Here is a 21,516-nt window from a genome sequence, read left to right on the forward strand (position 1 = left end):
AATAAAGATGAAGAATCATGTGTACAAGAATCATGTGTCTCCATCACCCTTGAATAATTTATTATTGCGTGAAAAAACAAACAAGATATCCGTAGACATAGGTTCGTTTGTTTTCTTTCTTGTTTTCTTCCTTTGTTTTAAATGAATCGCAGAGACCTCATTCATCGCTTGACATAAAGTTAGACATTTGCAAACTAAAGTCAGCCAGCTAATGTGACTACTGTACAACTATTGCACTTCTCTCCCACGGGGTCAGATTGGTGCACGCATTCTCCCTCAGAAGGTGGGAGGAGCGTGCAGCACTGGGACGCTGCACGATGCAGCAGTCCCGTCAAAACCTTCAGGTCCACCTTCAGCAGCCAGACCACGAGTACACCTGTGGTATCACTTTCATTACACGTTGCTTGGATTAAAGGAAAGAAAGCAGAAAAAAGCAAACGTGTGAAATATGGTCGAAGTCACTTGGGAGCAGAACGACTGGGCGACATAGGTAAGGCAGTTCATTTTTAGTCAGAGGTTTTTGTTTTTTATTTAAAAAAAAAAGATGAAGATTGTGTTTAAATGAATGTCTTTTCTCATTTTCTGCGTGCTCGTGCGTAATGGATACCTTTGGGAGAAGACGCATACGGTTCAGGTGCGTCAGTTTCCAAAAATAAACAGGAAAACAGTAAATCACCCCCATATATATATATATATATATATATATATATATGCATTTATATTTATATTTAAAGTCAAGCTCAGTGTATTAAAAAAAATCTCGTACAGATATATTTTTAAAACTAAAAATCTAAAAGCGCTATGTAGATCTTTTTGTGTAGGATCCTCTTAAATGTGAACGAATCTTAATGTGGTTTTCTTTTTTCAAAAATCAACTTTTAACTAGTGTCCTTTTTCTAGATGGAAGATGTCGCTTCTCCACGAACCGAGAGCTCTTTATATCAGCTGCTTTGTATTTTGCAGGACAAAAGGGGTCTTCCTCGAAATTACGATGCATCTCACAGCGGTGGTCTTAATTCTCTCCGTGACAAGCATCGTCAAAGGTAATCTTAGATTTCGATCAGCCGAGACAGCTGACAGCGACACAAAGAGATTTGAGTCAGTTCATGAAAAACGAAAAAAGAAACAACCCCAACTCCTTTTCTCCCTGCGTGGAAATAGAAGTACCAGGGATTAATATTTTATTGTTGTGAATCTTTCGTGTGTGTTTTTTATTTTTTTTTATTTTGTGATGCCAACATGCTGATGTCTTCCTTTCTCAAAGGTTGGGAATGCAGCGCAGGGTGCAGCACAGAAAATGGGTTTTGTGAGAAGCCAGGGAAGTGCAGGTACTGAACGACCTCAGATTTCTGTGTAGATTCTATTTTACCTCAGGAGAAGCAAATGGCTTTTGGAGAAATACAATAACAATCCAGCCAAGTGAATCTCTGTTTTTGGCGCTTGTATTTTGTGTAAGTCAGCTGCCAAGTCTGTTCTTTGTTTAAACAGTAAAAAGCATTGTTATCCCGACAGATAATTTAAAAGGTTTCCTCATGTTTTTGTTTCTGGCAAAACCTTCTGAATCTACTCTTTAGCCAAAATGACTGTACCCTGTTGCTGTGGGTATTTAGAAAGATTAACCAATTACAGCAATCACAGTAAATCGCAGCATTTGATGTCACTTTAATTGTAAAAACATGCAGATAATATCGGACCAAGAGCAGGACTGCGAAGCTCATTGGGTGGTGTATTAATAGTTTAGATTTAATGCCTTTATTTAACCTCATTCAGGTGCAAACCAGGGTGGCAAGGAGACAACTGTGACCACTGTGTGCCCTTCCCTGGCTGTCTGCACGGCACATGTGAGAAGGCATGGCAGTGTATCTGTGAGGAGGGCTGGGTGGGCAGCCTGTGTGACCAAGGTAAGTGTCATTAGGCTCCCCAGGCACTCCTATCTCAATCTGCTCCCAATACTGATATACCAGAGGTCAGGGTGAGTCACAGAGCTCTAGAGATACATGGGTCCAGAGAGATCTATAATATAGTTAACTGTATTTTTCCCAAGAGCATAAATAATCTGACTATGGAAATCTGCCAACAAGGAAAGCTGAAACTGCCAACATCCTCATGATAAACTACCTTCCGCTCCACTTGTGCCATTGAATAACGCATGCATTATTAATTTATGAAAATACCCAGATGAAAATGTTATTGTTAAAGTCACATTAACATTTAATTAGATGCCCTATTTTAGTTTAAGGATTTTGATTATAATCATAGTATCTATAGTGGCCATTATCACACAAAAGGACTTGGAGACCCTGGAGCAAAGGAAGAAACAAAGGAAGAAGAAGAGAGATTTTTTTTCTGGCTTCCAGCTCAGTGTGACCTCTTATCAGCACGCATAGTGCATCTTTTATTCTGTTGGAGCATATGAGCCACTTGCCTGTGTAACGCAGTTGGTTATGTTCTCAGTTTTGTTCTTGGTGACAAGATGCTGTGGAGGGGAGTGTAGTGTGAGAATGGAAACAAAGACGAGAGGAAAAATCAGCCACAGAGACACAGGGAGAGAGAGAGAACCCACAAGATCTAAAAACAGCATACTTATTAGTATTTTTTTCCCCTTTCTCTTTTTACCACAGATATTCGCTTGTGTTCATCCAGGCCTTGTGCTATTAATGCCACTTGCATAGAGACCGGAGAGGGACGATACCTGTGTGTCTGCCCCCCTGGCTTCTCTGGAGAAAACTGCCACCGGAGGAGAGGACTTTGTCTTACAAATGGGTACAAAAAACCTTTTGAGTTCATAAGCAGTCTTATCCCCTATGGTCCCTCAAATATTTTATGGTTATTTTTTCCTAATTGCTCTATTGCTATTTAGTATGCATGCAGGTAGGTATATCAGCCCTCAGACTATACTATACAATGTACAATACTATATAATAGAGCAACAAATCGTAAACATAACATAACAGTCACACCTTTTACCTCCTCAGCTGTAAAAGGGTGATGGGATATTATTATCACAACACTGGCTGGGTAGGTGAACATGTCAACTCTAGAACGAGGCGACGTAGGATTTTCAAATTCGTACCACAAGTGCATCTAGCAGGAGCCTGAGGGGAAGCACCGGCGGCCGCGAGTATTTTTATATCTGTCAGAAGTGTCATGGGAACGGGTGTGCGGTGAACAGAGTGTGGCTTTAGATGCAGGACTCAGCAGATTGTCGTAACTCAAAATCACAGCTTCATTTTAACGCTGACAAAAGAAACAAAAAACACAAACTGAGCTAAGCAGGAATAAACTGACTTGAGGCTACACAGGCAGACAACGAGTCACACACCACGAGGGAGGCAGTGACAACAAACAGAGGGAGATGCAGACAATATATGCAGAATAAGGAATTAAGGCAGAGTGGAAACACCTGGGGGAACACAGCTGAATAGAATCTAACTGACGAGACGGGGGATGCAAAACATGACGCGGGTGAGATGGACTGTCAAGATAAAACAGGAAGTGATAAACAGAGAGACCGGGACTAACTTGACAGAACAAACAGGGAAACCAGACAACAATGGAGACAAAACACTGAGGGACCAGAGAGACATGGGGACACGACTGGGAAAACAGAAAGGAAAAATAGAGAAACCTAAAAATCCCCAAACTTAAAAGCCCTGGTCCAAAACCCAGGAACCGTGACAAAAAGTGGCTTATTTGCAAACACTGGCTGTATATAATAGATCATCATAACCTTTTTGAAGCCTTGCCTTTAGGTTTTGGCTATTGCCAGCTTGTTTTTTTTTTTTAAACCAGATGTGATGAGCAAGAGGTGGAACAAACTGCACACTCATACATTAAATGACTTGCCAATCAAAAGAGAGCCACAGACTAAAGCTTGCACTGGTTTATCATCAGTTCCACTTTAAATGGGAACATAATGTACAACTTAAAGTTTATGCTGGACTAAATAACACTTGAAAATATTGATTAACACTATGAATCCATAAGAAAAGTATTTACTCAGGGCCATGAATAAAGTCAGTCCTTGACTTATATGCAATCAGAGCACTTCTTCCAATCAGAGCACTTCTTCCAATCAGAGCAACTGGCCCTCTTGAAGAGTAGAGATAATGCATATTGTGTTGGCTTAAGTTTAAGATCTAGATGCTATGCCCATATTTTGTATCAAATGTCCTTGTTCACTAACTTTAAACTGTGTTGGTCGCTAACACGGTCAGCCATGAAGTAAATTGCAGCCAAATACCCCAGTGTCACATTCATACCATGCTTTGTACTCATTTGATCTTTGTTGTTTTTTTGCATGATGGAATCACGCTTTACTTTCAACCAGCAATTGTAAAACACTGCAATGTGTAAGATGATGAGGCTCACTTAGCCAAAATAAACACAAAATATGGCTTTGGGCAAACAATTCCCCTTCATGTCAAATCCAAGACAGCTCGGATGTGTAAAGAAAGAATTTCAGTAAATTTGTAGCCCTGCAGCTATGTTTATTGTGCTCCCCCCTATAGTAGCTGACTGCGTGTACCAGGGCAGCATCATAAGCTGCATCCCAGTTCAGAGGCTTCATCCTTTAAAGTCAAACTTTCAAGATCAAATACACCATAATTGCTTGTCACATTTCAGATACTCCATCACTCAGAATGTGACCAGTAATCCGCTCGTCCTTTGGCAGCTGGAGAACACAACTGATGCGCACTTAACATCCGTCTGTATCAAAGATGAATTTCAAGGCCTTTGGCAGATCGTTCAGAAATATCATATTACCATAGCACAAGGGTCATCACTCGTTGATATGATTGTTCCAAAAGCCTAAATATTTGGACAGTTACATTTTGATGCTTTGGTGTGCGCTCTTCAGCACCATAAATTTAAAATAAAACAACTGATCTGATTCATTAATCGCTTAAGTCCGAGCTTTCATTTCAGTGGATTTATTTCACTGTTATTTCACTGTGAGTGTGTGTTGTCTCAGTGTTAGTCCAGGCACAACAGAGCTCACGCGTGGCTCCCAGCTGATTACGAGTTGACTTTTAGATTTAGGTGGAGTTGAATGTCAATATACAAAGCGAAGAGGCGGGGGTCAAAGAGATGACAGCAACAAAGCAGGCATCTATCATAGAGATATCAGTGGTTCTCCAAAATCAGTTGGATAACAACAGGTGTGCACGAAAATGCACAGGCTGGAAATCATTTGCATAATGATGAAATCCGTGACTGCTTTCATGACAGTTGGCTGTACCGAAGCCCTGGGAGAGCATCGCCAGGAAAATTTTAGAGCATCTACTCATGTCTGTCGGGGGCCTCATTACCTGCAAAAAATAGTAACTGTCGTAAACTGACTCAAAATCAGAGTTTTGACGTTTTTAATGTAATATCCAATATTATCGATAGGCTGATTGGAAAATAGGCTGCAAAGAGCCCTGTTAACACAGAGCTTAAATTTGAACTTAGAGATAAGTTTCTCAGGTTAATCACATCTATTTGCTTTTACCACTACTTAAGCCGTTAGAGTCCATCCATCCATCCATTCGCTACCGCTTATCCTTTTCAGGGTCGCGGGGGGTGCTGGAGCCAATCCCAGCTGTCATAGGGCGAGAGGCGGGGTACACCCTGGACAGGTCGCCAGTCTGTCGCAGGGCTAACACACAAGGACAGACAACCATTCACACTCACATTCACTCGCACATTCACACCTAGTGGCAATTTGGATTATCCAATTAACCTATCCCCACAAGCTGCATGTCTTTGGACGGTGGGAGGAAGCCGGAGTACCCGGAGGGAACCCACACAGACACGGGGAGAACATGCAAACTCCACACAGAAAGACCCCGGCCTGATGGTGGAATTGAACTCAGGACCTTCTTGCTGTGCGGCAGCAAGAAGCAGCCGTTAGAGTCACATTCCTAAAAATGTTCCACTTTTACTGGCTTATGAGCAACATTTGAGTATTAATCTGGTCATCCGTTCAATGGTAGGTGATGCTTTTAAACAGAAACCCTGCCTGGACATTTGAGATAATATCTGCAACAAAAACAGCCTTGCATCCTGTGCCTGCACACAGATGGGTTGCAGACAGAATTGGTCCCTGAAGGAATCTTCCTCCTGCCTGTCAAATGAATATAAAAGACTCTCTGGGGATTCAGTTGTCTGACACAGCCCTCCATACTCTGAACCACAGCATGTATTTTCCTCTGTCAGGCAGCCTTGTTGTTGACTTGAAATACACCTAAAATTCAATAGCTTACATAACATCGATAGAGAATTGTCAGCTCTCCTCTTATTTTCAAAAATAATTACCATCCATTCATTTTCTTAATCGCTTATCCAATCCAGCCTTGGATAAGCTCCTCGAAAGTTGGGAGGCATCACTGTACTGCCCTCAGCAGCAAATCCATCTCCACATCTTATGTCATACAGCTAAGTGCATTGCTTGGACTTCTCTCAGTGGTTAATAATGCTATATCTAGGATTATTTTTTTGGCTTTGTTTCTGGTTAAAAAAAATAATCATTTAATCCCAGTTCCAACAGTGAGACAACAGAACCTTGACTTGTATTCTGGGGGAATTGATCTCAATTAGAAACCCTGCACGAGGTTTCATTAATCAGCTCCTCTGCGAGGCACCAGAGGCTTCTAAAAAAGGATGGCGCTATTATTCTTTGACTGAGGCACAGTGTTAGAGACTTGTGTAATTACATGAAATACTCCTACAGATATTGATTACTTTCTATCCCGGGTTCTCATCATGCACTTTGTGAAGCATGGTTACATCGATCAGATCTGCTGCTTATACGGCTGCGAGAAGATTAGCAGATGCAGCGCTGAGGCGTCATCATGCTACTCGTACAGATTTTTAATTTGCACAAAATAAGCCATTAGTGCTGAGAGAAATGACCGAAATCAATATCACAGTATTAATAAGCATTACGTGCAGTAGCAATTGCAAGTTTTGACTTCGATTGATTCAGTAATTTTGCAGTTGTTTCTCAGTTTCAGCCTTTAGTTTGTGAAGGTCTGATACTTTTTTGTCTAAATTGTCTAATAAACTGTGTGTTTTTGTAAAAAGACAGGAGCTTGGTCAAAATAAGCAGTTTCAAAAGGTGTATTGGGTTATTTATCAATACAGCCTCATCTTTGCCCTTTTATTTACCTGAAGAACAAGAAAATAATCATGAGTGTAATCCCCAGATTAATAAATAAATAATTGCTAGTAGCAGTTCATATTCGTCACAGTGTTAGTCATTACTCAAAAAAAGTAATGTATTATACATTTCTCATTTCTTCAAAAACAAGTTATAAAACTTTCCTATTCTCCAGAAAGTAATTAGCTTGACTACTAGTTACATTACCTTTGTATTTATCTGCCATATTTGTCTTAAATCCACAGAAATGTGCTGTGATCAACTCTATCATTTTCATCCTGCACAAACTGAGGTCAGGCAATTGTTGTGCAATTGTGCACGACAGAGTAGGACAGAAGCAAGGAAATGTTTGATAAGGAATTGTATTGTTATTTAGAAATGTAGTTAACACATAAAGAGCAACACAGCAGGCAACAGCATTTTCCTTACTTTGAATTTCATGTTTGTCGGAAGGAGCTGTTGCGTTTAACAATAACACTAATTTTGCTCATTGTAATTACACTTTACTTGAACTTTTACATTTTATGTAACATCAAATGCATTGTCCTGGTGTAATTTTTGCATCGATTGCTAAATCGAGCGTGTCAATCTCCCTAAACTCAAATGCCCAGCTTTGCAATGTTAACAGGCTAGTACAAAAACTACCTTCATATTATTGTCTTACAGCCTGATGCCCAGTAAAGTAACACTAATAATCAACTAAAGTTGCCTATTTTTTTTTCCTTAAATGAAAGGACAACCATGTGTGTACAATAAATGTTTATTCCAGCTTTGAGATTTTTTTGTAGCTTTAAGATTAGAGGAATTTTCTCCCCTGTTGAGGAATATTGATTCCTTTATTATTCCTGTAAATTTGCCCTTGAAATCGACAAGTATGATTAAACCAATTTCCCCATGCTTATTGCTGTTTTATAACCACAGGCTAAAGCATGCACTGTACTGCTCTAAATTTATGTAAATCACAGGACACTCTGTTTTCCTTTATGTCCCTTATGTCCTGTCCTCCAGCTCTCCTTGCCAGAACGGAGGCACATGTATGGATGCCGAGGGCTCAGCAGCCTTTTCTTCCTGCTTATGTCCCCCTGGATTTTCCGGAGACTTCTGTGAGATCGGCATTGACAGCTGCCAGCCTAACCCTTGCCTCAACGGTGGCAACTGTACAAACCATGGCCTGACTTTCACATGTGTCTGTCCACACGGCTTCACTGGTTTCACTTGTAATGACACCACCAGCCTCTCTCCCTGCGCCGGGCGGCCCTGTGCCAACGAGGGCACCTGTGTCGGTCAACCTGATGGAACCTTCCGGTGCATTTGCCAGAAATGGTTTACAGGTCCCACATGCTCCCTGCAGCACAGACCAAGAAACAGATCCAAGCCGGTTGCTGCCAAGCCTGTGGACAGAGTGTTTGCTCTGACTCCACAGCACTACTCCCTCCCCGCTCATGCCTTCCACAAATTGCTGAGACCACCTGAGAGAGATCTGCTCAAGATCACCCTGAAGGAGACGGTTCACTCGTCCGGTGTCCTTGTTACGCATGGTCAGCTTGTCTGCTTCAGCTTGCTAGCACTGCTCACCTGCCTGGTCATCTTGGGCACTACAGGCATTGTGTTTTTTGGCCGCTGTGAGACGTGGCTGGCGAATGCCAAGTACAGCCAGCTTGTCCGGCAGCAAAGGGAGCACCTGCTGAGAGAAGCTGGCAGCCCAAGCCAGGAAGAGGCGGAACACTCGGTAAACATCATCCTGCCAGAGAAGATTAGACTCACCAGCTTTGGGAGGCACTACACCTCCATCTGATAAAATCATCTCGTCCTCACCCACACTCCCCCTGGAAGAAGTCAAATGTGAATGTATAAAAATAGCAGCGATTAAAAAGCTATGACTGTCGTGCAGTTGTGTTTAAAGTGTGTATAACCGAGAGCTGGTGGGCTATCCCGGTATATGTTTGAATGTAAAGTCTGCTGGACCAAATGGATATACATGACGCTGGTTTGTAAATGTATTTTTAATCCAAAATTACCATTAAAATATATAATTATGTGAAACATGTTCTCTCACATAGCATGTTGTTAAAAATATGTCATTGCGTGGCCTCTTTCTATTTACTTATTTCTCATGAGTTGATCTAATTAGGAAGTGGGGTTAATTAAGAAAATGAAAAATATATTTGAATTCATAATAGTCAGTACAAAGTGACTGAGCTGCTGACTTTTAGTTTGTACTTTCATGAGCACCATCAGAGCTGCAATCTCTCATTTCAAAGATAAGCAAATAAGACGTCATCGTTTATTGTAGCCCAAACCTCCTTCATGCAGCATGTTGTGAATTTCCAGATTCTTTATAAATGCAAAAATACATATTGTGAGTGTTTTCAGTGCAAATAACACGTGGCTATAGATCGTGTTACTTGCCACCCAAACAGCTGTGCAAATCCTGCAGGGATGAAAAATGTTGTTTTTAATGCAATAAATGTATTTCAGATGTCTAAAAAGGTAATTTACTTTTTCATATAACACACAGCTGCTACCCACTGCATCATATCAGACATTAATTCGTAAGGTAAGTATAGATGTCGAGTCTGATATCATGACATTATTTGTTTTGCTAACTCGTTTTCACCTATTTATATCAATGATTAATCCCTGGTCGTTCTAAAACTCGTGTTCCATGAGCTTTTATAAGATTTTCCACTAGTGCATCTTACTGTCGGTGTTATTATGCATCAGTGAGCCCTGAAATTGATACTGCAACACCTGTTTAAGTGTTATTAGTTTGCTTCACGCATGAGATGGCCATCCACTCTGAATGGAGGAAACGTGATTGCCATGAAAACCTAATATATGTCAAAATATGGAAAATACACGTCTGTTACACAGGAAATATGCAGACTGATGTGAATAGTGTTGTGTGTAAAGCATCAAATCCATTAACTCCTGATATGAGGATTGCTGGGATTTCAAGGTTAAAGATCCTGTCGCTTTCTCAGTAAGTCCCCTTCAGCCTCCTTATTGTTTACCATAACTCTCTAATTGGCTGGTTATCTACATTTCATTTTCTGACATGCAGAAGTAAAACATAATGATGTACAAGTGGTTTATCTAGCAGGAGGTTGCAATTACAGTCATTTAGGACTTGTATTATTCTGAGATAATTCACTGTTGTACTTTGAAAACGTTTGGTTGTCTATCGCTTTTAATAAAATATGCCACAATGTGTCTGCCTAACTAAAATGCTTGCAGTGTCACATGCTTGTACACAAAGGTGACTTTAGTCTTGCATTTGACTTGATTTCCACCTTAGTTGGTCATTGGTCCTGATTTTATTGCTTTTAGCTGCTGTTTTCTTCACACAACAGACAGTTGGAGACAAGATCAGATCCTCCCCAAGGCTCATACAGTGCATCAGCTGTTTAACAGTGCAAAGTCCAACTGATACACATGCTGCGAGTGCACCACCACCACCACCTGTTCTAAAATCATGCAAACATCTGCTCTCCTGCTCTGATCTCCTTCATAAATTTTTCCCCAAGGCCGTCTTGATGGTTCTCAGCAGAGTGATAATAAAGGCTCTGTCCACACGCCTCCACTGGCTGTAAAGGTTTGAGATAACAGTCTGTGTCTCCATCTTCTGGTACAGTTATATATTACTCCTCTACGGCACCATTCCAGACAGCCATGTCAAATCTGGCAGGTCAACCCCTCGTAAAAGCCTAAAATGTTCTACAAATAGTAGCAATAAAGATGTTTTTATAAGTTCTTTTTTATGATACATTGTTTCTCTATTAGATCTTTGGATTTGATCATGTGTTTGCTATTTTTTATACTATCAACCATGGCTGGAAAAGATAGCAAGTGCAGTGTATGTTGGAGACTGTAGCAAAGGACAGTAAACAGGACAAAGACAGTTTCAAATTGTTTCAGTCAAATTGTGTGTTTATGTGCCCGGTTAGGTTAAGGTGAAATTACAGTTTCTTCAAACTGTGTGTTAATGAGAATGATAAAACACTACTGTTCTCAATAGTTAGCAGTAGAGTAGTAGATCCTGCCTCGAGTTCATTTTGACTTAATTTTGATATAATAGTGAAACTCTCAATTTGCATTTATTACCATTTTAAAGAATAGAAGCAGAACAGATAGCAGGAAAGTGCCAGGCTGAAGTGATTGTAGTGACTAGAAGCTTGTTCCAAGTTACAACCTCTCAAACTTGCTGTTTGATCCACTGTGTGTACATTTCAGACTGTAAACTATAAACAGTGTATAAAACTATAAACAGTGTATAACCGGATGAAGTTTTCCTAATCTAATGTCTGCAATTCAATCCAGTTTTATTCACATAACATACATTTACAACAAGACTCATCAAGGAGATTTAGATTATAAAATAAAGACCCTATAATGTTAGAATACTCAAGAATCAGACTCCCTAGAGCAAGCACTTTGTGACAGTGGGAAGGAAAAGCTGATTTTTAACAGGAAGAAACCTCCAGCAGAACCAGGCTGAGGGAGGAGCGGCCATCTGCAGCTACTGACTGGGGTGGGGGGAGATTGAACAATAGTGATGTATAAACATATGAAGAGTGAAAGAAGAAAGGCTTAGCATGATGGGAAGCCACAGAAACCTAAGCTTACTGCAGCATAACTAAGTATAACATGCTAACAATGAGGTCATTAAGATATGATGAGGCCCGACTACTCATGATTTCGTAGGTGAGGAGAAATTGTGAATTTGACAGGTGCAACAAAACCAAGAGCAGGGAGTGTGCAGATGTTTATGGAGCACTTCAACATTCCTAAATTGTCCCCAGAAAAGTCCCAAAGAGGTGCGTAAGTGAAAACACTTGTATAAGTGGAGAATAATTGTGCACAGGCTTTAACATCTAAATATTTAAAACAGTTTCCTCTAACTGCCATCGTGGGCCAGAGACATGGCAAATTTCCTTTGAACATTAAAAGCTCATTACATAGAACTTTATTATAACATCTAAAGAATCCAGCACTAAACATTCAGTTAAAGCGTTATTCATTGCAATATCAGAATGATAAACACATCGTCAGTTCTTCAAGTAGGACTGACATTTCTTTAACAATATAGTCAGAGGCTTTCTGTTTTCCATTAAGGCTCTCCAACATCAAAATAAGAGTTCAGCTGTGTTCCACTCACTGTGCTTCAGTCTGATGCAGCTCTAAAAAAAAGCTATGCAGTCACCAAGTATGGCCACGGGGTGTCATCCATCTAAAGAAAGAGGAAAGGCTATAGGCACAAGCTGGACACCGAGTGCAGCATTTCAATGCACTGAGAACACTGCATTTTGCTTTCATCAGTTAATTATAAGTTATACACAGTTTTTATACATCTGGAAACAAGACAGCTGCCACTATATCATTTAAATCTATACAAAACCATTATTTTTTAAATGTTTTGCTTGATTAGTATTTTAATATTTCCTATATACAATATATATTTGTAATGTATGGAAACTGCATTCTTGGTAAGATTGTAAAAATATGTAGGTTATGTTTTCCAGCTTCCATTCTGCTGCTCTTCTTCTGCACAATAATGCAAGCCATCACAAGACTCGGGGATGAGTGCTGCCTGTCCCACATAACAAATCATTTTCGACTTTGTTGCCAGGCCATTTCAGTTCACGATTGGGGTGACAATCAGTGTTTTTTCCAAGTTACACCCAGCCATTTTTCACTGCTGACTGAGATTCATTGGAAAATGTTTCAGGGACTCCTGCTGTGTTCCTGCATATCCCTCATCTGACGCACACACTCACACAAACACGCACACACTAAACCTATCCTTAAACAGAAAATTGAAATATCTTTTAGTATCTGTACTGCAAAAATAAAACACTAAACGAGTTCATGTTAATAATGCAACACTCTTTATTTCCAAATAGTGCCTCTATTTGTGTGTTTGACTTCAGAATTTGGATTTCTTTTTGACCATTATAAACTAGATGGTTTAAAAGATGGTTAAGTAGTAACACGCTAGTTTCCCTGAAACCTTTTTGTGTGTGCTGAGGCCCCCCTCGCTCCCCACCACCAGACATTCATTTGTGGAGTTATGACCCTGGGGAGAGAGGGGCCCTCACCTTCAAAGCTGACCAGGGAAGCAGAAAAAAACCACCTCAGCAGACCCAGTCTGCTCCCTTCAAGTCATAAAACAAAACAGAGCAGCAAAAGTTAAATCTCACCACTCAGCCTGAGACCCTTAACCCTTTGTTCCCGTCTGCCTCTCCGCAGAGAGATGAGACTCAGCATATGGAAAATCACACATGGAAAGAATCCAAATCTAAAGCATTCCAGTTGGGGTCTCTTTTCAGGGGTGCACATTGTATACACTGAAAGTTATATTTCACTCAGGCAGGTACCCCTCTGTCAGCTGTCAGCTCCGCATAAATACTGTGTGTTTGTGTGTTAAATGTGTTCCAGATGAGCTGTAAAGTCGGGTCACTGGTAAGCCTCTGTAGTCAGACCAGCAACATGTTCTTTAACGGTGCTGGACTTAATTCTCCTCTCTGTTACTCTGGCGCCAAATGTTTTGGGCTTGTGAGTTCCTAAAACAAAAAGATGTCTGCTATAAACTATTGTCAGGTCAACCAAGGTGGGTTCCGTTTTATCTGTGCAATATTTATGCTGTTGTGATGCTCAACAACATTTTTTTTAGTACATTTCTTTATTATGGGAGACTAATGTGGGGTGAGCGCGTCAATTGGCTGCAGAAGCTGAGTGTCTAATCTTGGGACCACAGACACTGAAAAAGGCCTGGTGGCCAGATACTTTAAACTGCAAGGGCATTATCTGTTTTACTGCCGTGTGTTGGATATAAGAGAAATCAGAGCGATGTAGTTTTCCTGAACCATAACAAAAGCCTCCTTTCATTTCCATCAACTCCACCCACTTATCTCACAGACCAAGTGATATTTAGAGCAAACTCTGATTCATTTCAAAGTCGTGATTCGTAAGAACCGTTTTCTGACAAAGGAAAAAAAAAAACCCACTTTGACAACAAAGAGCATCCTTGTGTCGTCAATACATTTAAATTTCTAAAAGCTTGTTGTGTTGTGTCTACAGTGATTTATGCCCTGGTTGTGACTTTGCCTGCTTGCTGGAGTTAAGGACTCTATATCCCACAGCTGACTATGAATAATAACCACACAGGGAACCAAATCATCTGACAAGATGTTGCTCCATGTAAGGGCTGTGTCCAGAGTTATTATCTGGTTTCCTGAGTCATCTGTGTCCACGCCATTGCCCACTGTTGTGTCTTCATTGCGTCGTGACCTGTGTCTGAAGCATCGGAAGAGCTCTTTCTTCAGCTTTATACTTTTTACGCTGCATGGCTGAATTAAATCACATTAGATCATTACAAATCATTATGCATGTTTTTAGACCGGGTGATGGCACGGCATTGATATTCAGTATTAGCTGCAGACGTCTGACGTTTTGAAGGACTGTGTTCTGCTGTGGGATTGGTTTGCTAACCCTGAAAACATTAGTGTATTTAGACCCTTGCAGGTGGAAGTATCACTTAGCATAATAGGATAAACTCTGATGATCCTCATTTAATTGTAAGAGGTCAAAGGTTTAGGAAGGTGGGGGGTGTGGAGAACAATGGATTTTCTCTCTCTCTCTTTTTTTCCTAGAGCCATCCCACCATAACCAACTATATAGTTTAAGTGGTTGACCACTAATTACAGATGCAATATTTTACCATTTTTGCAAAGAGAAAACTTGCTTGCAGCAAATGGCTGATTTTAGAGAAAAAAATATTGAAATTGATTCAATTTAAACAAAATTACCGTTATGCTCTTGAGAAAGATTTAATCTAAAACATCTTTCAGATGAGCAATCGTCTTTCACTTCTACGAGACCGAATGGCAGTTAAATCTGTACACAGCATGCTTCATTGTAAAAACAAAATATAAAGCCACACACACGCGCGCGCGCGCATGCCATAACCCTGGCTTGCATGCAGGCACCAATAATTTAACTTGTCCACTTTAAGTATTGCGCTTACAACAAATAAATAAACAAAAAAGCCCAAAAGAAGGAGTAAACCAAAGAATTTATTGGATACAATAAAATGCCATCCATAAAACGGAACATTTACAAAGTCTTTTTGCGCCACGCAAGGCAGAGAGAACCATCTTCACTCTGCTCACTAGTATGGAAAACATCAATATCGGTTCTCTGGATTTATCCCATTTAAAAACCGAACTTCATAACAATACTGGTGAGCAAAGTGATGCGCACATCTCTAAGTCCCGAGTGGGGGAAAAAAAATCATAGAGGCGCATTTCCACGAGAAGAAAAAAGAACGTATACAGACATATACAAAGTGCATGTGTTCGGCACCAAAGTCCAAACAAACTAACCTTTTGTAGGTGGGTCCTAAGAGGATGTATAGATGTCCAGTATTAAAGGAAGGAGGACACCCTATACAGCACCTTTCTTTAATTCAGTCCCTTATGAAAAAATAAATACACTTAAACCATTAATGAAAATCTATCTAAGGGTAGTTACAATACTGAAAAAATGCAGCATATGTTGTTTTATTTTTAAGTAGCAGCTCTAAAAGTGTGAAAATTAATCTACACGTGTATAACTTGGTTATTGGATCTGTCCAGCCCGTCTCTATATCGATTCAGCCAGTCTCTGAGCTCTGAGATCCGATACCCCTCAGGTCCTCTACCACCCTGGTAAACTATCTTTCCCTCCTGCAGGATATAAAGTCTGTCAAAATAAGCTCCGTATGCAGCGTTGGAGGAGTTTTCCATGCTGTCAACCACGACCAGGCTGCCGGGCACTTCCAGATGCATCAGCTGCGCAGCGTTCAGCCTGTCTTCCAGACACCGGTGTTTGGGGATCTGATATGGCGCGTCGGTGCTCATCCAGCCGTCGGAGGGGTGTGCTTCCTCGATGTATACAACTAAAGAGTCTGCTATGTCTGCATTCTCCCTCACAACCTCCTGGAAAGCCTTCAGACGTGCCATGAACGGTGGTCAGGTGCAGCTGCCAAAGTTGAGGATAAGCGGTCTCTTGTCCTGTGCGTAGTCGAGGATACGGCTGCGCCGCTGATCCTTCAGCTGGACAACTTCGGTGTTGGGCGCTACCTGTCCAAGATGCGCTGCTTTCAGGAAGTCCAGCTTGTGTCCGTGCCAGACTGCCTTAAGGGACTCAAGGCTGAAGAGCCGATTGGAGTCCGATATGCACAGAGGAGGATCAATGGCATCGCCCTCCTGCTCCTTCATCCTGAAGAACACTCTTTTTCTTATGCATAAAAAGTCAAGCAGCCAAAACATGACAGCTGCCACCAAAAAACGAGGCAACAGGACTAAACAAACTATTGCATTTTTAATAGTTTTAAGAGTATTCATTATCACCTCTAATAACAACCCGATTTGTCTAGCGTTATGCCACGATCTTGTGGGTTGAAGTTGGGTTACTTGCAACTTCCCCTCTTTTTATAGCACTGGCAGATTTGAATGAATCACACCCCGCCTCCAAACCGGGGTCGAGGCCTCACATGGCGGGGATTACCTTCTGTCAATTCCGCAGCTTGTAGTCACAGCCAAAAGCCAACGGTGCTGGATAGGGTGCAAAGCGCTGCGTTATGGGCAGTCTCTCATATATAATTTGTTTTTGGTTTTAATCATCAGGATGTCAAAAGAGATGTTAAAAGCAAGTCAGGCTGCATGAAGTTAGGTACAACTGTGGGAGAAATATAAGGATATGGAAAATCATTAATGTGACATGGGAGGGAGCAGTTACATTTGAGGAAATTTTTATCATAAAAAATCTGAGCTTAAAAGTCTGACTCTGTTGTTTTTTTTTTTAAAAACAACAATACTTTTTTTAAAAAGAAAAAAAAAAAAAGCTTTTATTTCCCATAATTCTTAACTTAAACTCAGAAAAAAAAACAAAGTCAAACTAGTAACACATTCCTGCTGTGAATTGTGAGGTCTTACATTCCAAATCACTCTCAGCCAAAATTGTTTTTCATGTGTCCCAAATCCTTTTCTTCTGTCCTCCATCACAACACAAGTGGACACATCTGTTTGTTGAGTAAAAGGGTGCCAGTGCTCCTTGCCTCACTCAGACGTCTTCAAAAATGTGGAACACCTTTGGTTTGTTTTGATTTCTTTTTGTTGGTTTTTGTTTAGATTTTTTTCTTTCCTGGTGTAAGGACTGAGGTCTCCACTGTTTTTGTGCCAGTTGTCTGATACAAAAAACAAAAATATCTACCACATGTAAAAAGACTGTGCAGCATTGTCGGGCGGACTGTACCACAAAACAAGATTAGGCAGGCCATGTGCACACTGTCTGTTAAACGCAGACAGCCAATAATGGCCTAGTTGTAGACTTCAGACTGTCTAAACTACATCACAATTTTTAATACTCATAATCAGATAACAACATTTTAGGGAAAAAAAAGTCATTTAGTTAAATAGAAGACATACACTGACATCATTTCTGAAAATGAAAATACACTTTTTTTGAGCCTGAGATAATCGGATGGGCATGGCTGACTGAACTCAAAAAATGAAATGAAATGAAAATTAAACTCACTGATTCACTGCTTTGCCTGCAACACCCTCTTACCATATATGCTTTATACCAACCACTTCTAAATTTCATTGATATTCCATTTATCCTGTTGTATTGTCAGACCACATGGTTGAGCAAAGCTGGTAGGCAACCACCAAGAGGGGAAAACCACTGAGTGCAACACAGAGGAAAGGATGGTTTAAGCTTCATTTGTACTCTATTGAATCTTTACACAGCTTAGATTGTGGCCTCTACAACCAGCTGATGTCGTTTTAGGGCTAGGCTGTGTTTAGTTTCTTCATGTGCTTCCAACACTAGCATGTTAAGCTAGGGAGACCATGCTGGAGTTATCCACTGAACCTATGCACAGACTGAAAGATAAAATGCTGTAAGTCTACACTGGTCATTCGTGTAGCATTGTGAACAGGCAAGATACAATTACAGCCTATTACGTCTTATTTTGTTTCAGAGGTTTTATTCTAATCAGTGTACTGATTTTGCAATGCCGGTTCCCAAGAAGAACAATCACAGATGTTGTTTTACTGAAGAGGTGCTCATCAGACTTTGGTTTAGGGTTTCTGTCCCGCCTAGAGTTTAGCTAGGCACCAGTTAGCTATTTTTTTTTGTCTATACAGACTCAATACATATGACAATAAAGGTTCAAATATTAAATAGTTATGGTGTTGGAATTCACACCTCATCTTGTCTGATTATCAAATCATTGCACTAAACAGCTTAAGTCTACCACCCCTGCCTAAAACAAATTAAAAAACAGCTGCAGGTAGAAACTGAGGCTACAAAGCTACAAGCTCACCTGCTGATCACTGTGTTTGTTACTTGCTGAAAATCAACCTTTGGCTGCTTGAATGAACTCAGTATGCACTCAGCTTCAGGTTCTTTGCTGCTAGCTTAGTGTTAGCAGATGCTTGGAAAAAGTTGATGTCATGTTAGCAGCAATGCAGACTTGTCTCTGGCCTTTGTGTAACTTGCACGTTGCCTTCACGTTTTTGTCCTTTTCTTTAATATAACTGAAAGTCATGTTCATATTTTTACTAGTGAAATGCTCTAGATGCTCTCCCGCCACAGGAATTAAGTACACTGCCAGTAGCATGACGATGCAGGGAAAGGGCACCTCTTTTTGTTATCCACAAATCATGCAAGTAGTTGAAAGACTAATGGAAATTAAATAAGTAATTTCAGTAACTGTAATGTGATTACTGAATTTCAGCACAGAAAAATGTAATGTGACTACTTCTCTACATCATCTACTAACCCGCAACCTATCCTGTTTCTAACACTGCAGTGGAGACAGTTTCCTACCCTCGAGTGTTTTGACTCCTTGATTTCATCACCCTGTTGTTGCTGTCATCTGTCTGCCAGATATCGCGATCATCAACCTTACAACATGTTGCACAGACCCACTGTCTGTGTCTCTAAGCTGTATACCGGAATATCAATAAACACCCCATTAAAGCAAACACTGGAACAAGACTTTGGGTGATTTCTTCAACAATACATCCAAAATCCTTCCAAACCTTCTCACCACAGCTGTTAGAGACTTTCACAAAAATAAACCTTTAGAAGAAGCCTTAGAAATTGAGAGACAAATTATAAAGAACACAAGTTAAAGGAGGTATCGGAAACTTTTACAAGACTTTTAATAAAGTGGCATTCTCACCGGGGAAGGACAATAAAACACCAGTGAGATTTCACCCATCGAAATAAACAGCCACACGTGCAACACGTATATAAAAAAAGACACCAACTCGTTTCCAGAGGGAAGGATGATACTACGACTAAAGGCAGGTTCTCGGAGTAATGTTGCATGTTATGGATTTTTTTAAAAACCCAAACAGCCTGTGGATTAAGCAGAGCTGACACATCGGACAGTTAACAGACACTAGATGAGTAGCTTCTGTCAAAAACACAAGCAAACAGTTAACGGTTATGAAAATATAAGTTGGTTAGATTGTTTTAGAAGTGTCATATTTTCCTTTAGATCCTGTCTAGTTTGATTATCAGGAAACACTGCAGCATAACATTGTCAAATAATATAATCAGTTCATAAGTTTGTACAAACTTCTTTCACATTCTGGCAATAAAAAACAGAATTTTCTTTACAGTAGTTGCTATATGTTTTGTACCATGTATGTGTTAAATGTGTTTTCAAATTCTTATTTAAAATTTCGTAAGGTATGAGTAGGAACAGAATCACCACGAGAAGAAGAAGACGTGCATGTTTTATTTCCTCCGTAATTTGAAGCATCCCAGGTGAAGGTGTAGCAATATTTTGCATGTGTTATGTGACAACTGGGAATAAAATAAAAATATCTTCTCACGGGAAGTAATGCTTCATTTGTTGCATCAACGCTAAAGCAAATGTGCAAATTAAGCAACTCTGGAAGGAAAGCAGTAACTTTCATTTCTTCTAGTATGAATGCTGCTAATCACATTGGATTTTTTATAGAATGACAGACAAAGAAAAATGATTTTAACCCAACTTACACCTTAATAAAAGCAACTGAATTACATCATTTTAAGCCAGAGATTCCCACTCCCTCTGATGCAGAGCAGATATTATTACACATGAGATGATTGGACATAGGAAGCACATATATCCTCATCAGATCCATGTCCATTAATCCGTGGGATCAATGTTAATGACTCAGTAACCGACCGTGCTTTTCGAAGGGTGTTCTGTTTAAAATCTTTTTGTGCTCCACAGGGATTTAACATCTGGTCATACATATTAGCCATTATAGACTAAAATGCCATTTACCGGTCTGGTGTGCTTATTTAACAAAAGCATTCCTGGTCTAGAGATCACATGGTATATCGGTTAAGCCCTAATCTCCTGTTACGGTAAATCCATGTCATATATGACTGCAAGACGTCTGTAAACCACACAAGTAAAGATGTCATTTGTCTGTGGGTCACAGTCATTCTGATGAGTCAGACAGCAGATGGAGGGAAGAGAAACTGTAAGTTGATATTGCTTTCCAATTTTTTTTTTGTGTGTGTGTGCGGTTCATCAGTTTAACAAAAGGATTTTTCTCAAGATCATATATCAGTTATTATGTAATCTGACAGAGACATGTATGCATTTTTCAGAAATCCTCAAACCATTTTGCTAAGATTGTGTATCTGTGTTTTGACTCCACAGTCAGTCATCACTTTATCATGACAATTACAATGTTTAGCTTTGTTCAAACTGTTTCAGGCAGGTGTTGATGGTGAGGTTTCATGATGCTATTTACACCAATCAGCCACAAAATTAAAACCACCGACAGCAGAAGTAAATAACATTGATCATCACGTTGCATCTCGTAAATGCTATACTCAGCTGGGAATATTTGGATCCTGGGATCCGTGTGGACGTTATTTACTGGTACCACCCACCTAAATATTGTTGCGAATCAAATGCGCACCCCCAAGGCAATGGCAGCCCCTGACAGCAGGGACCACCAGCAGCAGAGCATCATGTCCCTCCGCAATACTAAAACTTCCCAAGAGTGGTTTGAGGTAATCAATAAAAAAGCAAGAAGCATGACCTGACCACACATCAGGTCAAAAAATTTTATTATTATTATCAATTGAGCACCTGCAGGATGCACTAGAAGAGCCTAAACCCCAGAGAAGCCTTTCGACAGTCTGCAGGATTCAAAAGCTTCACTGCCAATGTCTCAGTGCCAAATGCCACAAGAGTCCCTGCAGAGGATTCATTCTGATGCGTAAGTGGGTCCGAGTTGTTTCTGAGACATGTGTGGGAACCACACAATATTAGACAGGCTGTTTTAATGTTGAAGATACAATAA

General features: G+C 40.2%; 2 protein-coding genes across 3 annotated transcripts; one reads left to right on the forward strand and one right to left on the reverse strand.

Annotated features, from left to right (window-relative positions):
• Window positions 1–271: 271 nt before the first annotated feature.
• Window positions 272–9,220, forward strand: dlk1 (delta like non-canonical Notch ligand 1). Of its 2 annotated transcripts, none has more exons than XM_084915092.1 (7): window positions 272–490; window positions 617–634; window positions 964–1,043; window positions 1,265–1,328; window positions 1,771–1,901; window positions 2,622–2,763; window positions 8,153–9,220. In XM_084915092.1, exons 3-7 carry the CDS (start codon window positions 992–994, stop codon window positions 8,937–8,939), a joined length of 1,176 nt encoding a protein of 391 aa, XP_084771218.1. In that variant the 5' UTR covers window positions 272–490; window positions 617–634; window positions 964–991; the 3' UTR covers window positions 8,940–9,220. The 2 variants fall into 2 exon arrangements, with proteins under 2 accessions (XP_084771218.1, XP_084771217.1); XM_084915091.1 differs by having other exon boundaries at window positions 620–634.
• Window positions 9,221–15,199: 5,979 nt separating this feature from the next.
• On the reverse strand, window positions 15,200–16,744 carry dio3a (iodothyronine deiodinase 3a). Its single transcript, XM_084915409.1, has one exon. It carries the CDS (start codon window positions 16,528–16,530, stop codon window positions 15,745–15,747), a length of 786 nt encoding a protein of 261 aa, XP_084771535.1. The 5' UTR covers window positions 16,531–16,744; the 3' UTR covers window positions 15,200–15,744.
• Between the last annotated feature and the right edge of the window lie 4,772 nt (window positions 16,745–21,516).

This window comes from Perissodus microlepis, chromosome 19, assembly GCF_051167445.1.
Source record: "Perissodus microlepis isolate ML-2025 ecotype Zambia chromosome 19, ASM5116744v1, whole genome shotgun sequence".
Classification (NCBI taxonomy): domain Eukaryota; kingdom Metazoa; phylum Chordata; class Actinopteri; order Cichliformes; family Cichlidae; genus Perissodus; species Perissodus microlepis.